Source organism: Rattus rattus, chromosome 1 (genome assembly GCF_011064425.1).
Source record: "Rattus rattus isolate New Zealand chromosome 1, Rrattus_CSIRO_v1, whole genome shotgun sequence".
Classification (NCBI taxonomy): Eukaryota; Metazoa; Chordata; class Mammalia; order Rodentia; family Muridae; genus Rattus; species Rattus rattus.
Window position 1 is genome coordinate 15,051,510 of NC_046154.1, and position 27,394 is coordinate 15,078,903.

General features: G+C 50.3%; 1 protein-coding gene across 2 annotated transcripts in view; it reads left to right on the forward strand.

The window, feature by feature from the left end:
• Prdm2 (PR/SET domain 2) overlaps positions 1 to 7,778 on the forward strand; it is a 105,447-nt gene extending 97,669 nt beyond the window's left edge. For both annotated transcript variants that reach the window (XM_032895066.1, XM_032895061.1), the window contains 2 exons: positions 5,292 to 5,435; positions 7,645 to 7,778. In XM_032895066.1, the coding sequence (XP_032750957.1) occupies positions 5,292 to 5,412 (121 nt within the window). In that variant the 3' untranslated portion in view covers positions 5,413 to 5,435; positions 7,645 to 7,778. The remainder of the gene's footprint in view (positions 1 to 5,291; positions 5,436 to 7,644) is intronic.
• Positions 7,779 to 27,394: the final 19,616 nt, after the last annotated feature.

Sequence of the window (27,394 nt, forward strand, 5' to 3'; positions counted from 1 at the left end):
AGAACCAAGTGCTTTTGAGATCCGTGGTTGGCCGCTCACACACAGTTGTATCTCAAACTTTCCTCAGACTTCGAAGCCCTTGCCTGCCCTCTGACTCCCTCCCGCCTTCGTTTCTGTGCATGTCGATCTCTTAACCGTTGTGGGCTGAGAGGTCTTGTGTGCTTGTTTGCCTTGTGACTATGTGTGCCACACATGCGCCCAAGGAGCCAGGCTTTCACACCCTGGGCGCTGTGCTGTGCTTCCGGGCCCCTTGCTGTGCTGGAGAACGATCTGTGTGTGCATCAGGTCTGGGAATGTGGCTTCAAGAGGGGCGTGGTGGGCAGGTTTCCGGAGCTGTGGGAGGAACCTCTGTGGTGGAAGCTGGGGATTGTCCTTGGGTTTGCCACGTCTCCTCACGTGCGAAGGCCACCTCATTCCGGACAGTGAAGGTGATGCGGTTCTTTCCTACGCCACTTGGCAGTGTTTGTCTTTGGAATTTGTTCAGTGACTTGGTATCTTTTAAAAAAGAACTTACTGATAGAATTACCCGTCTTCTACTTACTTATTTTGGGATAGCCCAAGGTGGCCTCGAACTCCTGCTGCAGCTTAGGACGACTTTGAGCTTCCGGTCGAGTTACCTCCCCAGCAGAGTGCCACCACGTTGGGTTTTATGTGCTGCTACACTTGAACCCGCAGCTTCCATCAAGCTGCCGACTGAGCTGCACCCCAGCTCCCTTTTGGGATTTTGTTTTTGTAGTTTTTGTTGTGGCTTTACTTCACCTTGGTCTCAGGTCCCCTGTCCCCTATCCCCGAGAAAGCTCAGGTGTTGTGACCTCACCTTTCCCCAGCTCCCCAAGGCTTGGTGATGCTTGGGCACCAGGGTAACCACTGGGGCTCCTTCACCTTATAGAGAGGCAACCAGGACAAACAAGCAGACGAACTCCCTCAGGGACCATGGGTTGCTGACAGCCTGAGACTTGGCTGCTCCTCTGCGTCCCTGTGTCACCTCTCTGCATCTCCACCTCCCACCCTGCTTCCGACCTCCCTCCCGTTTCTCCGGGACATACCATCTTACCTGGGTTTCTTTCCCACAGACTCCTGGGAGCTGTAAAGGAACAGTAGCCTGAGGCCAGAGCCCTAGAACCCAACTCCCTTGGACACAGAGCTGTTGCTCTGTAGGCCAGAGGGCAGAAGCCTGGATGCTGTGTGTGTGTGTGTGTGTGTGTGTGTGTGTGTGTGTGTGTGTGTGTGTGTGTGTGTGTGTGTGTGTGTGTGTGTCTGTGTGTCTGTGTGTCTGTGTTTGTCTGTGTGTGTCTGTGTGTGTCTGTGTATCTGTTCTCTCTGTGTGTGTCTGTGTGTGTCTCTGTGTGTGTCTGTGTATCTGTGTGTGTCTGTGTGTGTGTCTGTGTGTGTGTGTGTATGTGTGTGTGTGTGTGTGTGTGTGTGTTGTGTGTGTGTGTGTGTGTGTGTGTGTGTGTGTGTGTGTGTGTGTGTGTGTGTGTGTGTGTGTGTGCGTCTGTGTGTGTGTCTGTGTGTGTGTCTGTGTGTGTGTCTGTGTCTGTGTGAGTAATTTGCACATATTAGTTATGCATAATTGCATGATAATAGGTTTCATTATGATGTTTTGATACATCTGTATAGTGTAATTTGTCATATTCATCTCCCATTATCCTCTCCTCTCCCTTTTTGACTCCCACTGGTCCCCTTTCTCTTCCCAACTAACCATTGTCTCCTCCTCCTCTTCTTCCTCTTCCCCCTCCTCCTCTTCCCCCTCTTCTTCCTCTCCCTCCTCTTCCTCCCCCTCCTCCTCTTCCTCCTCCTCTTCTTCCTCTTCCCCCTCCTCCTCTTCCTCCTCCTCTTCTTCCTCTTCCCCCTCCTCCTCTTCCTCCTCCTCTTCTTCCTCTTCCTCCCCCTCCTCCTCTTCCTCTTCCTCTTCTTCTTCTTCCTCCTCCTTCTCTTCCTTCTCCTCTTCCTCCTTCTCCTTTCTTCTTTCTTCTTCTTCCTCTCCTCCTTATTCCTCCTTTTATTTTTTTCTTCCCCTCCCTCTCTGTCCTATCTCTTCATCTCTGTCTCTCCATCTCTCTCTGTCTCTCTTCCTCTGCGACCCACTCATAGGGTGCCATTAGGGTTGCTTATAGGAGTATGGGTGAGGGTTATTTACAGGATCATGGTCTCCTTAACAGTGGCTACACCACTGAATAGAATGTCTCCGTGCCCTCCAGCAACTATTAATCGCCTATAGACCTTCCAGGAGGGGTCAGGTACACTTTTTAACAGAGGAAGGAGGCGGAGTCAGGTGACGGTCTTGCAGGGAAGAGTGTCCAGACAGACTGAAGAGCCCGGCAGAGTACACAGGAAATAGAAGTGCTGGCCTGAGAGAGTGAATATGTCCTGCCCACCACAAGCAGGTTGACTTTTCCAAGCCTTGCCTAAGCGCCAAGTGTGGGTAAGGGGCCCTGTCTGTAGTATCTGCACCGTCCCATCTATCCCAACAGATTGGGGTAGGCTGCATGGTGTATGAGACCTCTGGACTTGGCTCCTGAAACGCAGCTTCCAGAAGGCACCTTGTGCATGCTGCAGGTGGTGCACCCCTCTGAGCAGAGCCAGTGTGTGTGAGGCACAGAGAAAGTCCCCCTCGGCCCCCGCCCCCAACACAGTTTTGCTTTCAGGGAAGTCAGATGCTTGAATGGAAATCTTAGGGACACGACTCTTGTTTCTTAGCTGTTCGAAAACAGCCGCTCCAAAACCCTCTGGCCTGGTTAGCTGAAGCGGTGAACCCTGAACTGACAGAGGTAGGCGAGGAGGTCAGTAGGGCTGGATCCTGTACATCCTAAGTAATGGAGAAAAGGTGGTCTTGTCCTGAGGGTAGTGGGAGGGTGAAGGGCAGTGAAGGGGTGTCATGATCCGGAGGGAGGCCACTGTGGCCAGGAAAAGCCCCATGAGGAAGGAACGTTGCAGGAAACCCGGAGAGAGGTGGTCCATGGTAGGGACTGAGGGAAGAAGGTGAGCCAGACAGTCCCCAACAGCAGCAGAGGAGGGGACAGGAAGACCCCCGTGGGCCTGGCTTTCAGGATGAGTACCGGTTGCCAAGAAAGAGCCGATGTGTGTCACAAGTTGAGGCCAGGATCTGAATTTTAGGGGCTTCCCAAATGTCCACGTGATGTCCCCTCTGCGTGGAAACGGTGTCTGCTCAGTGAGACTTAGCTCAGAAATGTCAGGCTTGGGCTCCGACCTTGGCTTCCTAAGCTCCAGGACCACGAGGTGGTAGTTACCAGCAGCCGGGCCCCAGAACTCATCTGATGCTTAGATTAGCTCGGAGACCAACTCCTTCCAGAGTGGCTGTCGGCACTTAACCTCCCAAGGCCAGGAAGGAGTCCGTCCTGCAGGCGAATCTTAACCTCAGACTTAAGGGGGGACACCAAGGTGGTGACCCTGGTTGGTGTCCACCACAGTCGGGGAGTTCAAGACCTTGGCGCTGCCATCCCAAGAATAAATCCCTGCCCTTGAGTAATGTCTCCATTTTCTTACCTATGAAATGAACGTGGAATCATTTGCTCTTTTTGATTCCTGGGGTGGAGGATCCAGAGAGAAAGATGTGGGATTTACAGGAACCATGCGAGTGTGGCTGCAATTGTCTTCCCTTTCTGCCAAAGATGCCCTGGGAATGACAGAGAGGGCCCTTCTGCTGGTTGCTGGGAAACACCAGGGTGGAAACCCTGGGTTGGGGAGAAAGTGCGCCCCCTTGTGGTAACGGCTGTATTTGCTGCCTCCTTGTGAGGAGAGGAACCTGGGAGAGGAATGGGGGCCCTGCAAGGCTTCCGTGATTGCTGATAGGGGCTGATTGTGAATGTTTGACAGATTCACAAGGAAGGATGGTCACAGATGCCAAAGAGTAGCTGTCAAGGCTTCTCAGAGGGAAGCTGAACGTGCAGCGAGATATCAAGAGAATGAACATTCACAGTTCTTACGCTAGCCTAGGTTGATGTGAAACTGTTGCACAGGTTGACCCCAAACTCATGTGATCCTCCTGCCTCAGCTTCCGTGTGCCGGGGTTACAAGCATGAGCCACCAGGCCTGGCTCATTTGATTTCTAAGTCGCACTTTACCACGGCTTGCATGTGTGGGACTAACCATACTGTTTATTGGGCTCAGTGCTGTCTCAGGCACCCACGGGGGGTGGGTTGTCTCGGGGAAGATCCCTTGTTCCTAAGGGGCACTACTGGGTTAGACTTTGGCTGTATAGCTGTTTGCTGCCTTGTGCACTGTGGGGTGTTTCATAACTTCCCTGAGCATTGCTTACCATATGCAATGTACACACACACACACACACACACACACACACACACACCCCTCCAGTGTGACAACCCAAATACCTCCAGATGCTGGCAAACATGTCCTGGTTAAATAAAACTGACTCCCACCCTCTTGTTTGCCAGAGCCGGGGAGGGCCCTGTCCCTATCTCTGGCTCCCCTAGGTACCCGGAGGTTACCCTTCAAGCAGGTGAACCAGAGAAATGCCTGCCCCGCCCACTTCCGTCTTCTGCACCTCACCTGCCCACTCTCACCCAAGCCATGCTCACCCCTTGTTCTGTGCCCAGAAAGACAACGGCCGCGGGCTCTCATGCCTTCGTTTTCCCCTTGTCAATTGAGGATGCTAAGGGTCAGAGTCAGTAGCTCCTGGGAGGAAGGGACTGGGGTGTATGAAGTACCTCGCACCGTCGGGCAAGCACCCTGGACATTTGCTCATTTTGCGACAGAGGCTCACTTTACGGCATCATTCAGGCTGGCTGCAGTCTCACGATCCTCCCGCCTCAGCCTCCCGGGCTGCTGGAGTTACTGGCACACACAGCCATTCCTACTCCAGTGGTGCAGCAGCGGCAGCTAAGAAGACGGGACCTTGAGCTCTTGGCACCGCAGGAGGAGGGCAGCTCCATATCGCACAGTAGCAGTTCAGGGTGCAGAGTGCTGCGGTGTGGAGACAACAGGGATGGGGCGTGGTCTGGGCTCACAGGAGGCCAAGAGGGCAGCCTTCCCAGCGGAGTTGGGAGTCCAGCTAGGCACAAGCTGGCTGTGCGGAAGAAGAGGATGAGAAATGGGTGGGGTCATCTCTCTTTCAAATGCTTCTTTAGAAGTAAAACACATTTCCACTAGGAAGTTGTATCGCCCTTCTAGATGCCGGGCACAAACATGCAGGAAGTGCCACCTTGTGTGGGCCAGGGAGGTAAGGGCAGCAAAGCGATCCTTGCCCCTTCAGCGATGCTAGGGGCCCAAACCGGTTCCTGATGGTGACCTGTGCCCTTCTTCCCACACAGCTACAGTCTCCGCCTGGCGTCTCGATGCGGCTCATCAACAGCCTCTTACATCACCCGACAATGCAGAAAGGTCAAGGCCGCCGCAGCAACTCCGTTCCAGGGACCCTTCCTCAAAGAGTAGGCACTCTGTCTGCTCCTTAACAGGTAGGAGGCAGAGGCACCCTGGCACCGTCTCAGTGGCTCTTGGGTGGGTGGGTGGGTGAGTGGGTGAGTGAGAGGGATGGTATGTCAAGGACCCTCAAGGCTAGCAATCGGGCCTCCTGCAAGCATGAGTTTTGTGACTTAGCATGTAGAATCTGGACCACCAGGGTTCAAACCCTGCCTACGCCATCCACTGGCTGTTAGGGCCACAAGTCAAATTTTCCAAGTTTCTACTTACATATGTGGGCATCTGTGCAGCCTCCAGAGGGGTGAGGGGCAAACCCATCGGATGATATTTTTGCTATAGCATCCCAAACAGACTCAGGCAATAAGATGGTTCTTTTCAAATTGTTAACACAGCTGGTCCAGCTATGGGATCAGTGCAAACATGCTTGCCCACGCCAGGCCTGCCAACCCTCAATCACGCAAAGGAGGTTTCGGCGCTTGTATTCCCGCTACCAAAGCAGTGGCCACTTATAGACTCTGGGACGTGGGGAGTCAGTGCCGTCCGTTGAGTACCCACTGGTGAGCTCCAGTAGACGTCTCTAGTGGAGACGTCCAAACCCAGAGTCACACAGACAGTCCTGGTTATACTCAGTGGGTCTCAAAACAGTAACTCGTGAAGATTGAAAAGGAACTTAGTAAGAGAGAGACTTGAAAGGAGGCAGATGGGAGACAAGGGAGGGTAAAGGAGGGTAAAGTCACCAGAATGCCTTATGTACACATATGGAAATATCAGATATCAAATCTAATAATCCAGAGAATTGTGTGTATGTGCACATGTGTATGTAGAGGTCAGTATGCACATGTGTATGTAGCGGTCAGAGAACAACGTTTAGGTTGCTATGGTCGGTTCTGGTGAGGTCCCTCTTTCTTTCTTAGCACATCCTCACATGGTGGGGCCCTAACCATCTCTGAAAGGCCCTGGTCCATCACACTGAGGGATTTGGTTACAACACAGGACTTCTAGGGAGACACAGTTCGTTGTAGAGCCTACTGCACACAGGTGCAGAAAGGTTTGTATCGTCTGTGACATAGAATCTCAGCTCAAGATGATAACACGCAGGTCAGCACCCTCCTGTTTCAAGAGGGAAATGGACGGGTAGGATGTGTATTAGAACTCTGGTCCTTTGAGTTCCAGCATGGATGGTGGTGAACCATAGGTGACTGTGCCCGGTGAGGGCGATCTGCCCACGTGCATGCAGGAGAACAGGTCACTCTGAGGACTGAGGACTTATATTCCCCGTGATCTCACGAGAAGTTGGTCCTCTATGAGCCTGCTTCCTCCATGATGCATGAGAGTCTGTGCTATCTGCCTCAGAGACCGTGTGGGGCAACACTGACTCACAGGGAGAACCAACCACTAGTGTCCGCCAAAACTGACCTCCTGGCTCCTTTGGGCCTAGCAGTGCCTCTGCCAAGGTCACCTTGGCATAGGCGCGTCATCCATGGCTTCTAGACACACACAGGATGTTCCAGTGGTGTCACTCCAGGAGCATCGCTGACCCACCGGGAGCGCCTGAGTTGGGCATTAGCACAGAGCAGACGGACAGATGTAGCATGTTTCCACAGAGCAGCACGTGGACAGAGCTACAGCCACATGGACAGATGGACAGAAATGCAGCATATTCAGACAGACAGAGCTGTAACTGCATGCCCAGAACTTCACAGGCAAAGTAAACTGAAACACAGAAGCTTAGGTGCCATTCAGCTCGATGCCCTGTTTAAGTTTTTAAAAATGAGCTAGGGTCGGTGGTGCAAGATAAGAGTTCCAGATGCTTGGAAAGCTGATGCAGGAGGATTTCTTGAGTTTGAAGTCTCCCTGGACCACATTGTGAAACTGTCTCAAAGTCAAGAGGGATTGAGGATGTAGCCCAGAGGTGAGGGTTCGTGGCTAGAGTGAGGGAGGTTCTCAGCGCCGTGGGAGGAAAGAACTCAGGGAGACAGGCAGGCCATCTACAGTGATTACAAACCAGGATGATGGCTGTTTGTGGGGAGGTGCCGTGAGGGCGGTGGCTCGGGACGGGTCAGGGTCACATTCTGCATCTTCATCTGATGCTGGATATATGCCGGGAAAATATATCCAATGGGGGTTTTACCCATACGTCCGCCCTACTTCAGGAAACTGCTTAATGCAATGGTTAAGCGTAGATCACTACGGACGGCAGCGAGTACTGGCCACCACTGTCATTTTCTTTCTGTCTCTCCTCAGCACCTGAAGTGACCTGGAATCAGTGAAGCCAAAGGGACCAGCAGTCTGCCCTGCAGAGAGCACTGACCTCTCCCAGTTGTGAGAGTGAGAGAACGAGAGAGAGAGAGAGAGAGAGAGAGAGAGAGAGAGAGAGAGAGAGAGAGAGAGAATGAGAATGAGAATGAGAATGAGAATGTGTGTGTGTGTGTGCTGGTGCATGTGTGTGGTCTTCAAGCCAAGGTCCCAGCCTCAGGAGCAGGACCTTCCCGTTTCCCGTCATCCTCTGGATGATCCTTGGACGTGGCCCAGAACCGTGCTCTGTGGTGCAGCCATCCTGCCCGGGAGGGCATCTCCTTCTATGCAATTTTTTTTAAAGAGTTCCTTGGCCCTGCTTTGTGCTTCTTGAGCTGTCCGTTTGCCACCGCTGGGACTTGGATCTGGCCCTGAGGGGTGGGGAAGAGGGCCTATCTAAGGATAACCTTTCAGAGGTCAAGCTCCCCTTCATGCCACCCCTCCCCCCTGCCCTCACCGACCTTTTCCCCACACTGTCTCTGGGAATCAATAGCAGATAGCATATAGATCCATCAGGGCTGAGCCTGAACCTCGGCCCTAGCACTAGGAAACCCCCCTTTTCTCCCTAAGCAACTGGAGCCGCCAGCTTTCAAGTCATTTCCTCCTTTGAGGTTCTAGAGTCCACTGCTCCGAAGTCTCCCCTGGGAACCCGGGAGCCGCGCGCCCAGGACACAGACTCTGTGCCCATTCTCAGACCTGAGGTAGAAGAAGCAGTGTTTTGGGACACTAGGGTGAAGGTGTGCCTACTTTGTCTCCTCTGGTGGGACCTCCTACACCATTAGCATCTGAACCTTGCAAGTTCGCTGCAAAGAGAAGCAAAGAAAAAAAAAAAACAATGGAAAAAGGGAAATAAGTAAAAGGATGTGTTCAAACAACCCCAGGAGGTTTTGAACAGGTGATTTTCAAACCGCTTGCCAGGGAAGGGCAGGGCTGACCCCTGCTGTGGTGGGCAGTTGGAGTCTGGGAGGAACACGGACCTTGGTCACTGAGGTTTTTGGGTTTTGTGCCTTTGGGGCGGAGGATGCCTGAGACAATTTTGGTACTGTTTCCTCAGCTCCATTCTAGTCTCTACCTGTCAAAGTGGGAGGACAGAACTTGGGAGAGTTGTCACACCAGAGAGGGGCTGCCTTTTTTCAGGGCTACTATGGTTGATATTGCAACTCTGTAAATATGTATGTAGACACTTTTAAAAGCACGTATTTATGGACCCTATTGTAAATGCCCCGTTTTTAAAGTTTTATAACGTGTTATTTAATTAATCAGTTGACTGGCTGCAGTAAGGGGGACTGACTGGTCCAGGAAAAAGGGTCCCTGGAGACCCTCACGTGGGCAGGAAAACACCCGTCATTGTCCAGTGTCACAGTTTTCTGATTCACCCACCCAGCCAAACTCTGGCGTACCCTTTTTTTACTTCTTCAACTGGAATTGTTCCTTCTACACACCCTGCAGTTAATCCTCGGAAGCATGGACTCGTGGCTGTTGCTAACCCCACTGACACAGTATGTCCTACGGACACACAGACTCCATCCCGGCCCCTCCCAGCAGCCAGGAAAATGCACGAACCCGAAGCCTTAGCAAGCTGCTTTCAACCAAACTTGGAAAACGTTGCTGGGCTCTTGGGGGATCTCTCTCTCTCTCTCTCTCTCTCTCTCTCTCTCTCTCTCTCTCTCTCTCTCTTTCTCCCTCCTTCTCTCCCTCTCTTTGCATGTGCAAACTGTGCTGGGTCACCCTTCAACACTTCCCAGATTGTCAGGAAAACAAAGAGAAAGCTTCGTCAAGCCTGGTGTTTCCTGGTCAGTGGAGGTCTTCCCGAGCGAGCGGATTTGGGTCCCACTGAAGGAGATTTAGCGTCTGCCATGTGAAGACAGTGAACAATAAAAGTGAGGAGCGATTGTGAAACCCGAGTGTGAGCATGCTCATTTCAGGCTTCGTCTCCTGTGTTGGCGGGTTCTCTCTCTGCCACCGGCAGAGCAAAGGTGGGCGGGGTAGGCTCTGATTCAGGAACAAGAGAAACCAGAGGCTTAGAGAAGGGCAGTGGCAGGGACGTCCTTGGGCTGAGCAAAGTTTCCCTAGCTTCAAGTCACTTTCCCTTGTGTCATAGTACGTTACCACATTCAGTTAAGGTTGGTCGGCTTAGGGGACAGGGAGGGGGATTTGTACAGGGGCCCTGTACCCGGACAGTGATGTTAGATATCCTAGGACTAGAGTTAAATACGGCTGTGAGCCGACATGGAGGGGTGGGGAGAGTCAAACCGGGCCCTCTGTAAGATCAGCTCATGCTCTCAATTCCCAAGCCACCTCTCCAGCCCCTCCAGCCCCTCCAGCTTTGCCTATGGAGCACTAGTTTGCTTTGGATGCAACAGACTTACAGCAGAACGCAGATCAGTGTTTTGCATTGTGTTATGGGCATATCTTCACTGATGTCCCGATACTGCACGAGGAGAGAGAGTCCAAAGTTCTCCCTTTTCACCTGAACACTCCTTGAAAAGCAGAAGTGGCGTGTCAGGGCTCTCCGGAGAGATAGAGCCAATAGGAAGAGATTTCCGTATACGGAATTTCCATATATGATCTGCTTGTCTGCAAGCCTGGTGTGGCCGGGCGAGCAACTTTGCAGGGGGTGCCACTCAGTCTGCATCTGAGGATCTGAGAACCAGGGGTGTCAGTGGAATGTCCCAGGCCCAGGCCAGGAGAGCCACATCAGCCCCTCAGTAGGGTACTGTTCTGGTTTCCTTCTATTGCTGTGGCAAACAAAACTCTTGGGCCAAAAACAAGTCAGGGAGAGGTGCGTTTATTTTGTTTCCACGTCCAGGTTGCAGCCCATCATCAAGGGAAATGGGGGCAGGAACCATGAAGGACTGATGCTGACTTGCTCGCAGGCTCGGGCTTAGCTTTCTTCTAGAGCCCGCCATAGGTTTGGCCATCCTACATTAACAGGGCAATAGCTTGTGCACACGTCCGAGGGCCAGTAGTGCAGACAGGCTCACGAGGAGGGGAGGACTTATGCTGTATCAAGGTGGCAGTTCGTGCTAGACAGGCAGGGAGAGGGCAGAGCTCCTTCCAATTCTGTTCTCTTCAGCTCCCTCCAGAGACTGTACAAGGCCTGACACACTCAGGTCCGTCCTCTGGATTGAAGCGATGTTCTCATGTGAAAACCTCACAGATAACTCGAAATCAGGTTCAACCCCGGTCCCATGAGCCTCCCACTCAGTGGAGCAAAAGCGAAGGCGAAACTCCACGTGGTGAGACCCACCCCTTCCATCCCTGGTCCTGGGCTTCAGGGTTGAGTTCACACAGGCCTCACACGGGGGCCCCACAGTGGTGGTGACAAGAAGGCTGTCAGCCAAGCTCATGGAGGAGAAAGTAGACCATTAGAGGTGCTAAAGAGAGCGAGTAAGGAGGTTAATCTCCTCGTGGGTGTTGAGAGCTCAGAGTTAGCCATCGGGGGTTCCTAGAAGAGGAGACATAGGAACTCTGGCTGATGCTGGTTAGGCCTCAGCTGATTTCCACATTGGGCACCAGAAGTGATTTCTCTGTATAGCAGAGTTGTGTGACAGACTTTTCCTGGGGACGGACACACACGCGCACACACACACACACACACACACACACACACACACACACACACACACACACATACGCACACACACACTCATCCCAGAAAGGGAGTCCATGTCAGGCCCAAAATAACAATTACACTGAAGTCTAACTTGGTGAACTGATGAGTTTTTGTTCTCGTAGATTTAAATTTATTTTATATGTGTGGGTGCTTTGTCTGCATGTATGTCTGCGAACCACACCAATGCAGAACCTGGGCAGTCCAGAAGGCACCAGATCCCTTGGAACTGGAGACACAGATGGTTGGGCGCTGCTATGTCAGTCCTGAGACTTGAACCTGGGTACTCCGCAAGGGCAGGGGTACTTTTAGCAGTGGAGCCATTGCTGGCCTCGATGGACTGATGGCTTTTTAACGGGGCTACTGGCAGGAGCATAGGCGAGGGATTATGGGAACAGGGCAGACGCAGCGGCTGCAGCTCTGAATAGCGCAGGTGACATTTCCACGTCGTGGCACACGAAAGCTGCAACCCTGGAGCTCTGCACAACTGACGGGCCTGAGAATTCTGTCGGTGCCTCGGCCGCCTGCAGCACATGGGCTCCTCGGAGTTCCCTCCCCAGATGTCGCCCCAGGTGTTTGCTGCTGCTTCACAGATGGCGTGCCGGCTGGTTTCTTGTCAACTCCACACAAGCTGGAGTCACTTGGGAAAGGCAACCTCAACTGGGAAAGTGCTCCCACAGATTAGTGCGTGTGCAAGCCTGGGGCATTTTCTTGGTCAGGGATTGACGTGGGAGGGCCCATCCCATCATGGGCTGTCCCACCGGCAGGGGCCACCTAGTCCTACATTGTGTAAGAAAGCAGGTTGGGCAAGACATAAGGAGCAAGCCAGGAAGCAACATTCCTCCATCGTCTGCTTCACTGCCAGCCTCCAGCCTCTGGCCCTGACCTCTGTGGATGATGGGCCACAAGCTGTAAGAATAAATCCATTTCCTCCCCAAGATGCTTTTGGTCATAGCGGGCTTTATCTTAATCCCGGGAAGAGAAGCAGCAGGGATGGGGCCTTTGAGGATCTTGCCACGTCTTGTCTTTCTAGAGGTGTGCCACTTGCTTTATCTCTGGAGCCTCACCGACTTCCCTTCACTCTTGGGGAGTATGTTTCAGCGGGAGGAAGATGCTGCACAAGAAGCAAGCAGGCTGCAATGAAGACGACAACTTTTAAATGGACCATTTTCCACTTCCCTCAGCTGCCCACACCGTGGTAGGACCGTTCCCAAGGCTCCTCTCTGCAGGTGTTTTTTTTTTTTTTTTTCTGACAAGCTAAGAAATGCATCCAGACTATACCTACTCGGTGTTGGGCAGGTAGGTGGCTGCTGTTGCAAGGAACCAGTTACTGAGCCCCACGATGTGCCAGGCAGTCCCAACACCCCATTTCTGTGGGCATCAATTACCATCGCACCAAAAGCTAAGAGAGGTTGAACAATCTGACCAACATCACACAGCACGTAGATGTGGATCGGGAACTGGACACAAACCTTTGAGGGACCAGTGGCCAACATCAATCACTTGCTGGTCCCTGCTTTCCCTCACTGTTCCCTCCACCTCCACAGGGTTGGTTTCTCCAGCAGGTTAGAACGTTGCCATGGGGACCAGTCTCCACCCCCTAGGACAGAGCACTCAGCTGCTGGACTATTTTTTGTTCCAGTATGTACGTATGTATGTATGTATGTATGTATGTACGTACGTATGTATGTATGTATGTATGTATGTATGTATGTATGTATGTATGTATGTACGTATGTGTGCACACGCCACGGTATGGGTATAGAAGTCAAGACACAACTTGTGGGAATCGGATCTCTCCTTCCTCTATGTAGGCTCTGGGGACTCAAACTCAGGTCGTCATGGTTGCAAGACCCGCAATTGATCAAGCTATCTTTCCAGCCCTCTTGTGACTGTGTTCTTCCCAGAGCCTGCTGGACCCAACCACTTGGCTCCAATGAGGTAACGAAAGGACAGGCTATTGAGATAGGAAACTCAGTATCCCTCTGTGGCAGCAGCAATTAGAATGGCCTCCGCTTCTCTGGGACGAGTTCAAACCCAGCAGGCATCACAGCAAGTCAGGACTTTGGCGAGGCCTGCAGTTTAGCAAACTGCTGAGTGACCGAGACGAAACTCATGTCTGCCCAGAGGACTGGAGTTGCCGACACACAGTGCTTCCTAAAGAGCGCCTGCTGCCAGCCCTGGCTAGGAAGTTGGACCATCATTCTGGGCACCTGGGAGGAAATGAAGCCTAGGGATCTGTGGATGAAATCCTGAGTGTATATACTGTTGACATAAGGGGGGCTTTGTCAAGGACATCGATGCCTCAGACCTATGGGAAATGGCAGGGCCTTCCTCTGATTTGTGTACCCATATTGACAGTGTATATGGAAGCCATCAACCACAGCCTTTCTTTACCTGGCTGACTGCAGCTGGAGACCGCTCCCTACAATGCACCCCTACCAAGGTTAGCTAACTTGCCTCCTCCTCATCCAGTTGTATACAGTGAACACACCGAGTTTTCCGGTTTCTGGTGTGTCTCCATCAGAGTTACACACCCCACCTGATTCCAGGTTTTCTGTACACACATCTGCAGTTTCGATTCCCATTGCCCAGGTCAGCTTAATCCCAAAGCTGTGCAGGTCACTGTAGGGTACCCAGCAGTTCAACCAAGGCTCTGATGCTGACAGCAAACAGAACCTCCCTGGAGTTGGGGCTCCAGGGTGCTGGGCAGGGACAGGGGTAGTAGGTAGGGGGACAAGGGAATCAGGAGCTCCTGTGCCTGTGAAAGGAAGGCTTGGGTGTACAGGCAAGGGGAAAAGGCCACACTCCGGGGTGAGATACCCAACTCCATCCAGTCAGCCTGGTCCCCAGGGCGGGGTGCTGCTCCTAGACCAACATAAGCTCAGGGTTCTGGGTGGTGTTACTAAATCCCCATAGGAGACTCACTCCAAACCTAACCTAACCTCTGCCCCTTAGTGATGATAACACACTGTTAGGTGTGGTTCCCAGCCCACTGGACCCACAGGTGGAGCATGAAGTCAATCTTTCTTCTTGTCCCTTCTGACTGGCCTTTCCACTCTGACAGTCATCCAGAAATACGGGCACATTTGCTGAGAGGCTATGCCTGCCTGGTCACGGGACAACAGCCACCCAACTCCTACCAAAAGAGCTATGAGTGAGAACTGGAACTCATGGGGATCCAAATCATTTTAAAAATAGTTTGTACTGTGTTTATTTACCTTGCGCAGGTGTGCATATGTAGAGGTGAGGGGACGGCTTTCAAGGGTTCCCTCCCCCTTTCCGCCATACAGGTCCTGGGAATTGAACTCGGGTCTTTGTTGTTGCAGTTGGCAACAACATCATAGCAACTGATAATCCACCTCAGCCTCCCAACTCAAGGGAATCTGAGACCGAATGTTTCTAACTTTGCACCCCCAAGTACCTTACTTGTCTACCCCAATTGTGGTCTAGGCGTTGTGTGTTTGCCGGGCTGAATAATCACTTCCTCCCGTGCCTTGTTCTCTTAGCCCACTCGTGGTAGCTGCATTCACTAAGGTATATGGGGATGTATACGCTATCTTCTGTCGTGGGGCATTGGCATGAACTGAATCTGTCTCCTGCGACAATTTTTCTTTCAGTAGTCACATGGCTCTCTGTCTAAATGCCACCTCTCTAGGCTCTCTCCCTGTCCACTCTGTTGGCAGTAGCCTTCTATTTGTAGCTGGTCCCAGATGGGATCTTCCAGACTTTAGCTTCTCTCAAGCATCAACTCTACGAATACAGAGAGACCCATTCTGTATCCCGTTGCCAGCTCCACCCTCTGGCCTTAGTAGGATGTCACTGTAGGATGCACAGGAGGCCTCTGTGTGTCGAGGATTAGACTGTAGAGAGGCCTTGGCTGTATTGGTTTTAACTTTATGAAAAGACTGGTTCGAAGGTGTCAAGCTGGGTAGAGTATTCAGCCCGGCGCTTACCAATGTTCTATCTGCTCTGGGGCTATGTGCCTGTCTCTCTTCTATACACGGTCTCTTTGTCTGGCTTGGCTATTGTGTCAGCTCTCTCTGTGCCCACCTTTGGGTCCAAGGTCCAAACGAGGTGTCTTTATAATAAATGTTGTTGCTTCTCAGGTATCTTGCTATTGTGCAATTCTATCCTCCAATTGTAACAGCTGTTGTCTTTGTTGACCATGCAGTGACATCCACAAGAGACTCCCATCATTGGGCTTGATGACTATTGACATTCCCACATGGAGGGTTACTGGACCCTCACGAGATTCTAGCCACTCCCTCTTATACCTTTTGGTTATTGGTATATAATTCTGCCCTAATTGCACATGGCCTCATGGCCTTGGACAGTGCTGGTGTTGAGGGACTGCATATATGCAGCTATGGGAAACTTACCATTCATGCTGGGGTGAGACTTTCCGGGAATGACTGCTACCTTGGAGCCACCCAAACACCTCTAAGCAACCCCTCCTCTATGCCCAGTTAACTCATTGGTTCCCCAAGTTGGGATTTAGGGGAATAATATTTTGGGTTTGTTGTTGGGCCCTTCAAGGAAAAGTAGACATTTGTTTACATTGTTCCAGGGAATGAATGAGTCCCCACAGCTCGTCATGTGTGAACTTCGGGAAAAAGTCACAAAAAGACTTTGCCATGTACGTCTGTCCATAATGTCGCACAGGGCACACTTATAATAATAAAATAACTGTGTGAAATTCAGATGTGCCTGGGTGTCCCGTGCTGCCTTGTCTGGCAGCCCTGTGCAGAGGTTAATCCCCCTTTACACCATCCCTCTCTTTTGGATCAGCTCGAGGGACTTCTGCAGTTGACAGCAAATGCTCGACAGTCGCCTGGCCTTTAGCCCAGCTGCTGGAGCAGTGGCTCCCCCGCTCTTAAGAGTAACTCCTGCCTTGAATGAGAAGGTCACCGAATGTCAAGTGGGGCCCCGAGGACTCTTAAAGAGTGCTCAAGTGACTCTTGACACCTGCCACTTACATCGGTGGGATTGGGACTCTGCCTCCTTCTGCTTCCTGCACACGGTTTTATTTCATTTCGGTTTTAAATACACAGCCTCCCTCTCTCACCATCTGATACAGAGACCCAGAGGCAGAATAATGAGTAAGAGGATCTGTTTGAGCAACGGCTGGCAGGATGTTACAAAATAAAATCATTTGTGGGCAAGTTAGGACTTCACCATCAGCGAACTCCCTTCTCTGTGCAGAGACACGCTGGGGGAGTGTTTCTTAATGGGCTGTTGCTGAGGGCTTCTGAGAACTGCCTTGGTATGGCTGCTGACCAAGAGAGGGAAGGCAGGATTGATACACAGAAGCCCTACCTGAGAGGAGAAGAATGCTGTCTGCCCACCTGGTCATCTTTCCTTCGGTGGCTTCTGAGACTTTTGCTATGCCTGACTACCCCCTAACAACCACACGGATGTCCCATTGAGCTTCCAGAGCACCAAGCCACTGGGCCAAGTCTCGTGTGATTACCAAAACACTATTTTGGTTTAAATTAGAACATTTATGTTGGTAGTAACTGGAAAAGAAAAGTTAGAGAAAACCTAACAGAATCTCCAATCTCCTGGTCTTTGTAAAAATAAACTCTAGGAACAATTGTGCCATCAACCTGCTCTGTGGCACTAGGGTGTCATTGTGCCTCCTGTACCTCAGTTTCCTTGTCTATAAAGTTGGCATGTTGTTGGGACAATTAGGTTTGTTTATAAAGCAAAAGCACTTCAATCCTGGCCTACAGACTGTTAGTGGCAATGTGTCCAAACAGATTGTTAAGCTCTATGACTGTCAGGGGAGGGGATGAGGCTCAGTTAATAAAGGACTTCCCTAGCATGCATGAATGCCCTGGGTTCTTCTCCCAGAATGGCATAGACCAGATAGGGTAGTATACAACCATGATCCCAGCATCAGGGAGGTGGGATCAGGAGAATCAGGAATTTTAGGCCGTCTTTGGCTACAAAGTGAGATCAAGGCTGGCTTGAGCTATACAAGACCCTCAAACAAACTCTCTGACAGCCATTACCTTTACAGTCCTTCAGTGAGGGTGATGAGGTTTCCAATGTAGGCAGTGTTCCGATTCCTTCTGAGTTTACTCATGGACTCAGGTAGGACGCCCTGTGCTGTGAGCTCGTGGCCTGATGTTCTGCATTGGGGTGGGATAATCGTGTTGAGAGGAATGACAGACAAGTCATACCAAATACGCAGCAGGCCAGTGACAGCCTTGGAGAAGTGGGGAAGGAGTGCCAGCCTTCGAGAAGCGGGGAAGGAGGGTCCCATTAGTGCTCCCAAACTTACAGAGAGGGAAACAAGCCCAAAGAGGACGAATGCCTCCATTGAGATCTCATAGGGGAAGCAAATCACCAGGACTCCGAAAGACCAAGGACGACTAAAGACCATGGCACCTTCTGCAGGAAGTGTTCTCCAGCTTCTGCAAGTGTCTATAGCACAAAGTTCTTCCTGGTTTCCTAAGGCTCTGTGGCTCGCCTGATGCTACTCAAGCTTCCTACGTCCAAGCTCTCTAAATCAAGATGCTGGCAGAGAGTAGAAGGGCCTTTGAGGGTGTCCTAGTACAAGGAACTCCTGGCATAGGTGGCGTTCAGGTGAGAAAGGGCATCCACAGGTCTATTTCTAGCTAGGTTCTGGGTCCACTAGGTCACGATATCCACGTGCCCTTTGCCCTTGACATAGCTGTGGGGAGCTCCTCTACAGAGTATGGATACAGACAGCCATTTCTTCTCCTCATTTATCCTTTTCCTTTGCTTTCAAATCGTTAACGGGAAATAGCTGAACACAACACAAGCCAAGAACCCCAATTCCATGACAATCATTGCCCCTGCGACCCCCAAGCACTGGGCAGGAAGGAGAACACGTCAAAGAGAACAGGCACAGGGTTCAGGCTGTTACCAAATTACACCCCGTCTTCCAGCTGCAGTTTTTCCTTTAGATTCACATAATTCATAATATATCCCTATTTTTTTTGTGTAGTTGAGAAATTACATATTTTCGAACTCTTGTATTTAGAGCTCTTTCCCATAGCCTGAAGGGCTGTCCTTAACATAGTCAGAGACATAGTCACAGCCTCGCCTCCTGGACTCCTGCTGTTTTTAATTCTCATGGACTTATTGACCCGGAGGATATTCATTGGAGGAAGGTGAGGTATGTACCTTATTACACAAACAAGCCTTACGCCATTCCATTGACAATCTGGGAGACTCATACCTGGGCCCTGTCCCACGGGCAGAAACCATGTCACTTTGTCCCTACCAAGGCCTCGCCTGGCTCAGCAAATACACATGTTCACACATGTTACAGGAGCACTGCCTCTGGTGAGCCCTCATAAATGTGCTGCCTGGACACATGTAGGTTTCCCAATTGCATCTGCTGAGACAGTGGTTGGGAGAGAACCTGCCATTGACCTTGCCTGCCAATAAAGGGATCGTGGGCTATGCTGGCTCCTAGAAGTTGTTCTGTTTTTTTTTTTTTTTTTTTTTTTGTCAGTTTAATACAAACTACAGTCATCTGGGAAGGGGAATCCTCAGTGCAGAGAATGCTCCCATTAGTTTGTACTATGGACAAACCTATTGGGTATTTTCTTAATGATTGATGTGGGAGGGCCCAGCCCACTGTAATCAATGCCATGCCCAGGCAGGTGGCCCTGGGATGTATATAAAAAAGTGAGCTGTGCAGGCCATGACTCGTGAGTCCGTAAACAGTTCTCCTCCAGGGCTTCTGCTTCAGTTCCTGCCTCCAGGGTCTTGTCTTGAATTCCTGCCCTGATTTCCTTCAGGGATGGAGCGTGACCTGAGGGTGGTAAGCTGAAAGACTTTCTTTCCAAGGCGGCTTTTGGCCATGGTGTTTTATCTCAGCAACAGAAACCTTAACTCTGACAGAGTGCCAATGTAAGACTTGAAGTGAGTCTTAATTACCGGGAGACCACCCCCCCAAGTGAGAATGGAGTTTGATGCAAACGAAAGAGGTTTATTTTCCTGCACGTCGGGGTTGACCTTTAATCAGCCCCTCGTGGTGAGTGACTAGAAGGTGACCCCAAATGGCTATAACAAGCAGTTTTTATACTCTTTAGGGGCACAGTTTACATCAGCAAGGTTACGGTTCAAACTTATTGGATAAGCATATTGACCTTTGAATCTATTGGTTAGCATGGGCAGATTATGACATGCATTCGAACTCTATCTGGGATCAGGTGACTATCAGTCAGTACATTCTGTGGTTTTTCAAGAATGTTCCTGCTCCTCCCTAGAACTGTGGGTGGAGAATGGAACTAGGCCTAGCCTTGACCAGAGAGGCGGAAAGCTGGAACCCGGCATAACCTTGCCCCGAGTTGGGTGGGTGTTAGGCTGACGAAAGCCCCTAGGGTCCTTCACCAACACCAATTCTTGACCCGAGGCCTGTGCTCTCTTAAGTACTTCAGAACACAGTCCCCTACTTAAAGGCTGCAGAGGAGCAGCCACAAGTCAATGGAGCCCTGCTCTTTGCTAAGAGCACGGTCTTAAGTTGGAGAGTGTGAGATTGTGTGTACAGGAAGGGAAGGGATGTGCAGGATGGTACCAAGATGGATTTGTCCTCTAATGCTTACAGTGCTTTCTTTAACCCAGGACTTGATGTATGGCCTTAGGGACACATGTGGCATCAAATATATATATGGATTGAGGAGGCTTGATTGCTTTTTTCTTTTAAAGCATGACCATCCTTTTTTTAAAAAAAATTATTTACAGACAACTGTGAGCTACCATGTGAGTACTGGGAATCGAACCCAGGTCCTCTGAAATTCCTGCCAGTGCTCTTAACCCCCAAGCCATCTGTCCAGCCCCGGTCTGATGGCGTCTTGATGACAGCATCTCACGTTTAAGTTTTGGGTTCCCATCAACACACACTCAGATCAACGCTGGCTTGTGACCTGTTGAGAGGATTACATAAGCGATGTCTACCTCCTTCTCACAAGGTCCCAATGTCAAACCAAAGTATGATTCCACCAGAGTTCACCATGTTGAGTCAGTGAGCTTACTGGGAATCCTTAAGAACCTGGGTGAGGGCTTATTGGCTGGAGCATGCGTGACCCCTGAAGCAACTACACTAGAAAGTCTTCCCCAACACAGACAATGGCTTATGTGGATGGAATCTCTCAGTTAACCTCGCCTGACCTATATTTCTTAGCACTGTCTGCCCTGAGATCCCAGGCCACATGCAGTGGGGGCAGAATTGCAAACTAATGGCTGGGGAGGAGTGACTGGAATCTCAGGCAAGGGTCTAATGACCTACCTCCCTGTGCCCTCCTTCTGGGATGGAATGTTAACTTTCCTGATGTTCTGCTACAAGAAGGCACAGCTGATCGGGTGAAGATGGCTGTTTTGGGGAGGGAAGAAAGAAGCAGCATTCTTTGTGTGTGTTCCTTTTGTTCGAATTGCTGCCACCAGAGTTAGAGGGATGACTCAGTGGTTAAGAGCACTGACTGCTCTCCCAGAGGTCCTGAGTTCAATTCCCAGCAACCACATGGTGGCTCACAACCATCTGGAATGGTATTCCATGCCCTCTTCTGGTGTATCTGAGGACAGGTACAGTGTACTCATTAAATTATATATATATATATATAGTATTATATATAATTAATATAGTATATAGTAAATTTAATTAAGTATAATTAATTTAAAAAGAAAGAAACTATATATAAAGAAAAAATACATATATATGTATATATAATTGCACCAAAAAACAAAATTCCTGCTCTTGTCCTTGCTTTTCCTGGCACTTACCCCGTCCTGTTACAACAGGACACACATCAGCTCCTGAATGTTTAGCAGCTGCTTTGCCAGATGGTCTAGCCAGTTCCTTCTCCCTCGGCATCCACCTCTGATGCTGTAGTGGACAGCTTTTACCCTGGACCCTGTAGTCTGTGGGATGCCATGACAAACTGCACAGACAGCTCCTCTGGCTGGAATTCCATGATCAAGGTGATGAGAGGTAGGTGCCTCCTGTGGTTGCTCTCCTTCCTTATAGGTAACTGCCTAGTCCCTGTGACCCAACATGGTCACTCTGGCATGGGAGCACGGCGGAGTGACCATGGTGTGTTGGGCTTTTCTTTTTTTTTTTTTTTTTTTTTCCGGAGCTGGGGACCCAACCCAGGGCCTTGCGCTTCCCTAGGCAAGCGCTCTACCACTGAGCTAAATCCCCAACCCCGTGTTGGGCTTTTCTTATGGCTACATTAGTCCTTGTGAGTCAGGGCATGTACATCCATATAGCCTCGCTCAGCCCCACTGACTTCCTTAAAGACCTGGTCTCCGAACATGGTCATAGTTTGCAGGGGGTGCTGGATAGTTTTAAGTCAACTTGACCATGCTAAAGCCATCTGAGAGGAGGAAACCCCTAATTAAGAAAATGTCGTAGAATCAGGCTGCAGGCGAGCCTGTAGGGCATTTTCTTAATTAGTGATTAATGTGAGAGAGCTCAGCCCATTGTGGGTGGTGCCATCCCTAGGCTGTTGTTCCTGGGTACCATAGGAAAGCAGGCTGAGCAAGTCACGAGGAACAAGTCAATAAGTGATACATCTTTGTGGCCTCCAGGTTCCCGCTCTGTGTGAGTTCCCGCTCTCGCTGCTTTATCGCTGAACTGTTATATATGGAACTGTGAGCAAAATAAAAACCCTTTTCTCTCCGAAAAGTTTTGACCATGGTGTTTCATCTCATCAATAGCAACTCTAACCAAGGGACAGGGTTCTTACAAATAAGATTTCAACTTATAAACATGCAGATTTGGGGGCTGACTCTGTCTATAGGACAGACATTCTGGGACATCTTGTTCCGTTGAAATGACAAGGAGGTACATGAACTCCTGAGTCTCCACTGAGGGTCTGGGGTCTATATAGATGTCCCCACTTTGTTAAAGCGGCCCAGTAGTTTCCCTGATTCCAATAGACACACATGCTCTTGGGTAAGATCCCAAGGTCCCTATTAACTATGAGGACACAGAGGAAAGTTCATACCTGAGTCAAGGGTCAGAGAAGACATCTTGGAACAAAAACAAACCCACAGCCAAGAGCTGGGACTGTAGTTCAGCTGGGAGAGTACTTTACCTGGTGTGTGTGAAACCCTGGGTTCAAATCTCAGCACTACACAAATACCACAAAAGCCAAAATGGCTTTAATGAGGAACAAGGTTATCTGTGCCAAAATCCAGTGAAACAAACAAGACCTGGGGGGGGGGAGGGGAGGGCATGGCTTCAAGATGTGCTAAGTCCTCTATACACTGCCACCTCTTCATGGGTTGTCTCTAAGAGTGACAGATCATTTTTTCTCAGGGATTTATACTTCTAAAGACCAGAGTCCATGTCTTCGCCCTCCCTTTGGAGACCTTGAACTTCTCAAGGTCAACTGAGCACCACGGAAATCCTCTGCCCTGACTGAACTGACCTGCTCCCTCCTGTGAAGATTTGGGATTAAATAGAATCACAAGCCTCCATGAAATGGTGACAAGAGAAGAGAGATGTCACCACCGCCTTGAGAATTTTATTTCTCTCTGCTACAGTGAGGTGGGAGCGGCCCCAGCCATGAGCCGCCAGAACCAACTGGCGGTGGCGTTAGTCACAAATCATGACGACGTTTATTGCAGCCGGGATCCCAGCAGATTGATTATTTAGGAAAAGAAGTGAAACGGAGATGGCCGAGCCTCATGAAAAATACACCCTTGTCACTTCTCATCCTGATGGAAGAGGGGGCTTAAATCGGGAAAGGAAAAAAGGCGCTATCGAATGTAGATCTTGTGGGTGCCTCGAGGGACAGACATCAGGCAGCTCCTGTGTGCCATCTCTGATCAATTGGTGGCTCTTAATTTATGGGAAAATCTGCACCACCCCTGGAGTTCTTTGGAGGGCAGAAATCTTCCTTGCCTGAAGCTAGGTCGCTTCTGGTTGGGCTAATGGGAGAAGAGCCAATATCTGTGCTTCAAGGGTGGGCAGTGATGGATGAGCTTCTCTGTGCTCAACACAGTGCTCTGCTCCCTTCCACTTCTTCCTTACCATGAAGTCCTTCCCTCCACACTGAGGCATTGATAAGCCCCGGGGAGGATGGCCTCTTTTCAGGGAGGCACAGGGCTCCTTTCTCCTTTGTAATCCAAGGCTAGAAGAAGCAGGCCCAAGAGGGAACCCGAGGCCCACTGTGATTGCAACAGGGAGTAGCCCTGTTACAGCAATCTGTAGTCAATAGCATGATACCCTCTGGGACTATGGTCTTCAGGGCTACAAAGCACTATCCAGCTCGGAGGGGATTCACACTTGACTGAATTCTCTTTTAGTTGGGAGGAGTTACTGGTCCTCTGTGACCCTGTTGTCCTTCTAAGGTCAGGGGCGTTCATGCTTGAGTATGCTAGTTTTCTGGGGGGGCCAGGACAGATACCCGTAACTGGGCAACTGGTACAACAGGCCTGAATTTTCCCATGGTTCTCCAGGCTGAAGTCCAAGACAGCAGAGTTCTAGGGTTAGTTGCTGAGGAGTGCTCTTTCTGGCATGCCAATGGCTATTTTTCTTATGCGGGGACAACTCTGTCTCTCTTCCTCTTCTCATACAGATGTCAACATGATTGGCTGTGGTCCGCTCTTAGGACCACATGAGCCTTAGTGGCCTTCTGATAGACCGTGCTCCCAAATTGCATCACAAAAAGGTGGGCAGGATGGGATTAGGGTTTCCAAGGGAATTTTGGAGGAGACACAACAGTGTACAGATAAAAGGGTATCCGTGGGCATGTCAGGCACTGGGTAATGCCCCATTTGTTAGGGTTTAAATCTCAGCCCGTGCCTGGACAGAACACACCAAGCCAACATGGTTCCACGTGGAGAGGTTTAATGAGAGAAGAAGAGTAGAAGAAGGGAGGAACAAATGAGGCCAGCCATGGGCGCATGGAGGGAAGGGGGATGGGGTGGGGAGAGAAGGGACAGGGACAGAGGGGAAGAGAGCAGAGAAATAAGAGCAAGAGGGAGAGGAGGGGGAAAGCAGCTCCCCCTATAGTCAGGCACAGCTGGCTGTTGCCAGGCAACTGTGGGGCGGAGCATACCTGGCTGTTCCCAGGTAGCTGTGAGGGTGGAGCTTAGACAGAATAACACCACCATTCACACATGAAGAGGTCCTGTCACAGTGAGCTATGAGCTTTTGAGACCACAGGTTGTCACTGTAACTGTGCCCCATTGTGTGTTGTATCCTAAGGAACTCATGGTCCTTCCCATGAGATGCCCTCCCCCGACTATATTACAATCGTTAATCCATTGTACACACACACACACACACACACCCACACACACACACACACACACACACACACAGTGAAGAACACAGGGCAGCGTACGGTTTGTTCTTTCCTTCCACCACAAGAGTCCTGGGGATGGAACTCAGATTGACAGAAGGTGTCTTTATCCACAGAGCCATCTCATCAGCCCCCCTCTTTGTTTTTTGAGTCAAGATGTCTCACTGGCCTGGAATTGGTTTCCAGTGAGTCCTTAGGATTCATCTATCTCTGCTTCCAGTGCATGGTTCTAAGCATGTACCACCCCACCTGGCATTCTTCTCTTTTAGATTTGTTTTGAATTTATATGTATAGGTGTTTTGCCTGTGTGTGTGTCTACACAACACATGAATGCAGTGTCTGAGGAGGCCACAAGAGGGTATGAATGCCTTGGAACTGGAGCTACAGATGGTTGTGAGCCACTATGTGGTTGCTAGGAATTGAGCCCAGGTCCTCTGGAAGAGCAGCCAGTGCTCTTAACCACTGAGCCATCTCTCCAGCCCTGGCGTGTGTGTGTGTGTGTGTGTGTGTGTGTGTGTGTGTGTGTGTGTAGGAGAGGTTGCATGTAGCATGGGACTCTGCCCTTTGTACTCTGACAAGTCCAACCTCAGTACTGAGCCTTTAGTTAAGATTTTGGGGTCACCAAGTTGACGACCTGAATTTCACTCCCAGAACCCCCGTGGTGGAAGGAGAGATCCATTCTTGAGACTTGGGCTGTGACCTTAATACATATGAAGTGGCATGAGTGTCCCCACTCTCATTCGTCCACTCCTGCAGACAATAAGAAAATGACATTAAATGTCGATGGTGAGCTCAGTTACAGATTTAAAAACACATGACTATGTCATTTGTCTTCATGTTCAGTTGCTTGGCAGCTCCTTCAATTTTGTGTCCCTGGCAGGTGCCTTGGCTTGCCTCACCCTGTAACAGTGGTTCTCAAAGCTGTAACCCTTTAAGATAGTTCCTCGTGTTGTGCTGACCCCCAACCATAAAATTATTTTGTTGCTACTTCATAACTGAAGTTTTACTACTGTTATGAATCGTAATGTAAATATCTGATGTGCGGATCCCAAAGGGGTCGAGATCCACGGGTTGAGAATCGCTCTCCTAAAAGACCCTGGTTCTCAACTCTTAGATCAAAGCCTGACTTTAAAGGTCCGTGGAGTAGAGATGGCTTGCTCAGGCACGGATGCCAGAGCTGTCTTCTGTGAGGCTGCGGGGTCAAAATCCGAGCTGAGAAACAGAAGGCATTAACTCGGAGTCCAGAGAATGGGTAGAAGCATGGCGGGGGAACCACAAGTGCTAACGTGCCATGCTTGGGGTAGGCAAACGAGAGCATGGAGGGCACTGGGTCACCTGAGTCTTTAGTTAACACTTGTTAAAGTCACAACCGAGCTCCGGAACCTCCTGCCTTTAACCAGCGGCCCAGCATCACAGCACATACTCAGATTTATAACCCCGAGAGAATCAACTGGAGCAGAGAGAGGTGTTGGTTTGTGTTGGTCACGATGGCAAAACATGCCCCAAGTGTCTTCTGCCCAGGAGTAGCCATTTGGCACGCAGTAGATAGTAAGGTAGGGAAAAGCACGAAAGGTCACGGGGGGCGCATAAAAGATGCATCCAGCACCGGTTTCTATTTCAGGGCTAACAGCATTAGCTGCTGTGTAGAAAGTAAAGCTGCTCAATTACCCTTTAATAATACGCCTGGCAGCACAGCCCGGATCCCAGAGGATCCCGGCTTACGTTTGGAAGCTTCTGTAGAGTCAAGTTCCTGGTCCCAGAATCCCTTGCGACCTTCCCTCCCAGTCTATCTAGAGCAGCCTTAGATTATGCCCACACAGCTATATTAAGACCTATATACGGATCCAAGACACTCCACGGTACTTTCTAGTTAGCTAGCTTGTTCTGAGGACCTACTGTGTCCACCTCCGCAGCACTGAGATTACACCACACTCACCTGGTATTTATGTGGCTGCTGGGGGAGGAACTGAGTTAGAACCCTAGAACTCAAGTAAAAACAAACAAAAGTAAAACCAAAGATGTGTTTCTAGGGAGGCCCAGAGAGGCAGATCTCTGGGACTCCCTGGCCAAACTAGCCCAGGCCAATGAAAGAGGGTCTCAAAAATGACCCCTCCCTCACAAACAGCACAAAAAGCCTCAAAGTAGACAGATCCTATAGAACAATACCCAACAATGGTGGAGAGGAGAAGAGGGGAGAGGAAGGGGAGGGAAAGGAAGGGGAGGAAAAGGTAGGGGAGGGGAGGAAAGGACAGACAGAAACGTACACAAGCAGGGGGTGGAGGGGGGAAGGGGGAGGGAGAGGAGGAGGGGAGGGGGGAAGGGAGGGGAGAGAGGAAGAGAAGAGAAGAGAAGAGAAGAGAAGAGAAGAGAAGAGAAGAGAAGAGGATATGAGTTTTGGTTAAAGTTTTGTAATTGTAACAAGGAGACACAGACAGGGACTAAGGCAGAGTGCCTATGCCCAGAAAACATCACAGGCATCCATGGTCCACCCCAGAGCCTCACGATTCTCTCTCCATCTTTTATCAATGTGAGCACTATTCTGATCCCTAGAGCCGCGACTCCACGGAATTCAAACGGCTTGAGCTCCGTGGAGTTGCACATGTATTTGACTTGGTTTTATTTCTCAGCTGCCCTTGCCGTCTGCCAATTTCATCCTGATTCTCTTCCATCGTATGAATATCCTCATCCACTTTGTTCTGCTGTGGTTGAAAGTTTGGGTTATTTGCGGCTTGAGGCTGCCATGAATAATGAATGGTTCCGGGAATGTTCTGCTGATGTTCTCCAGCTCTCT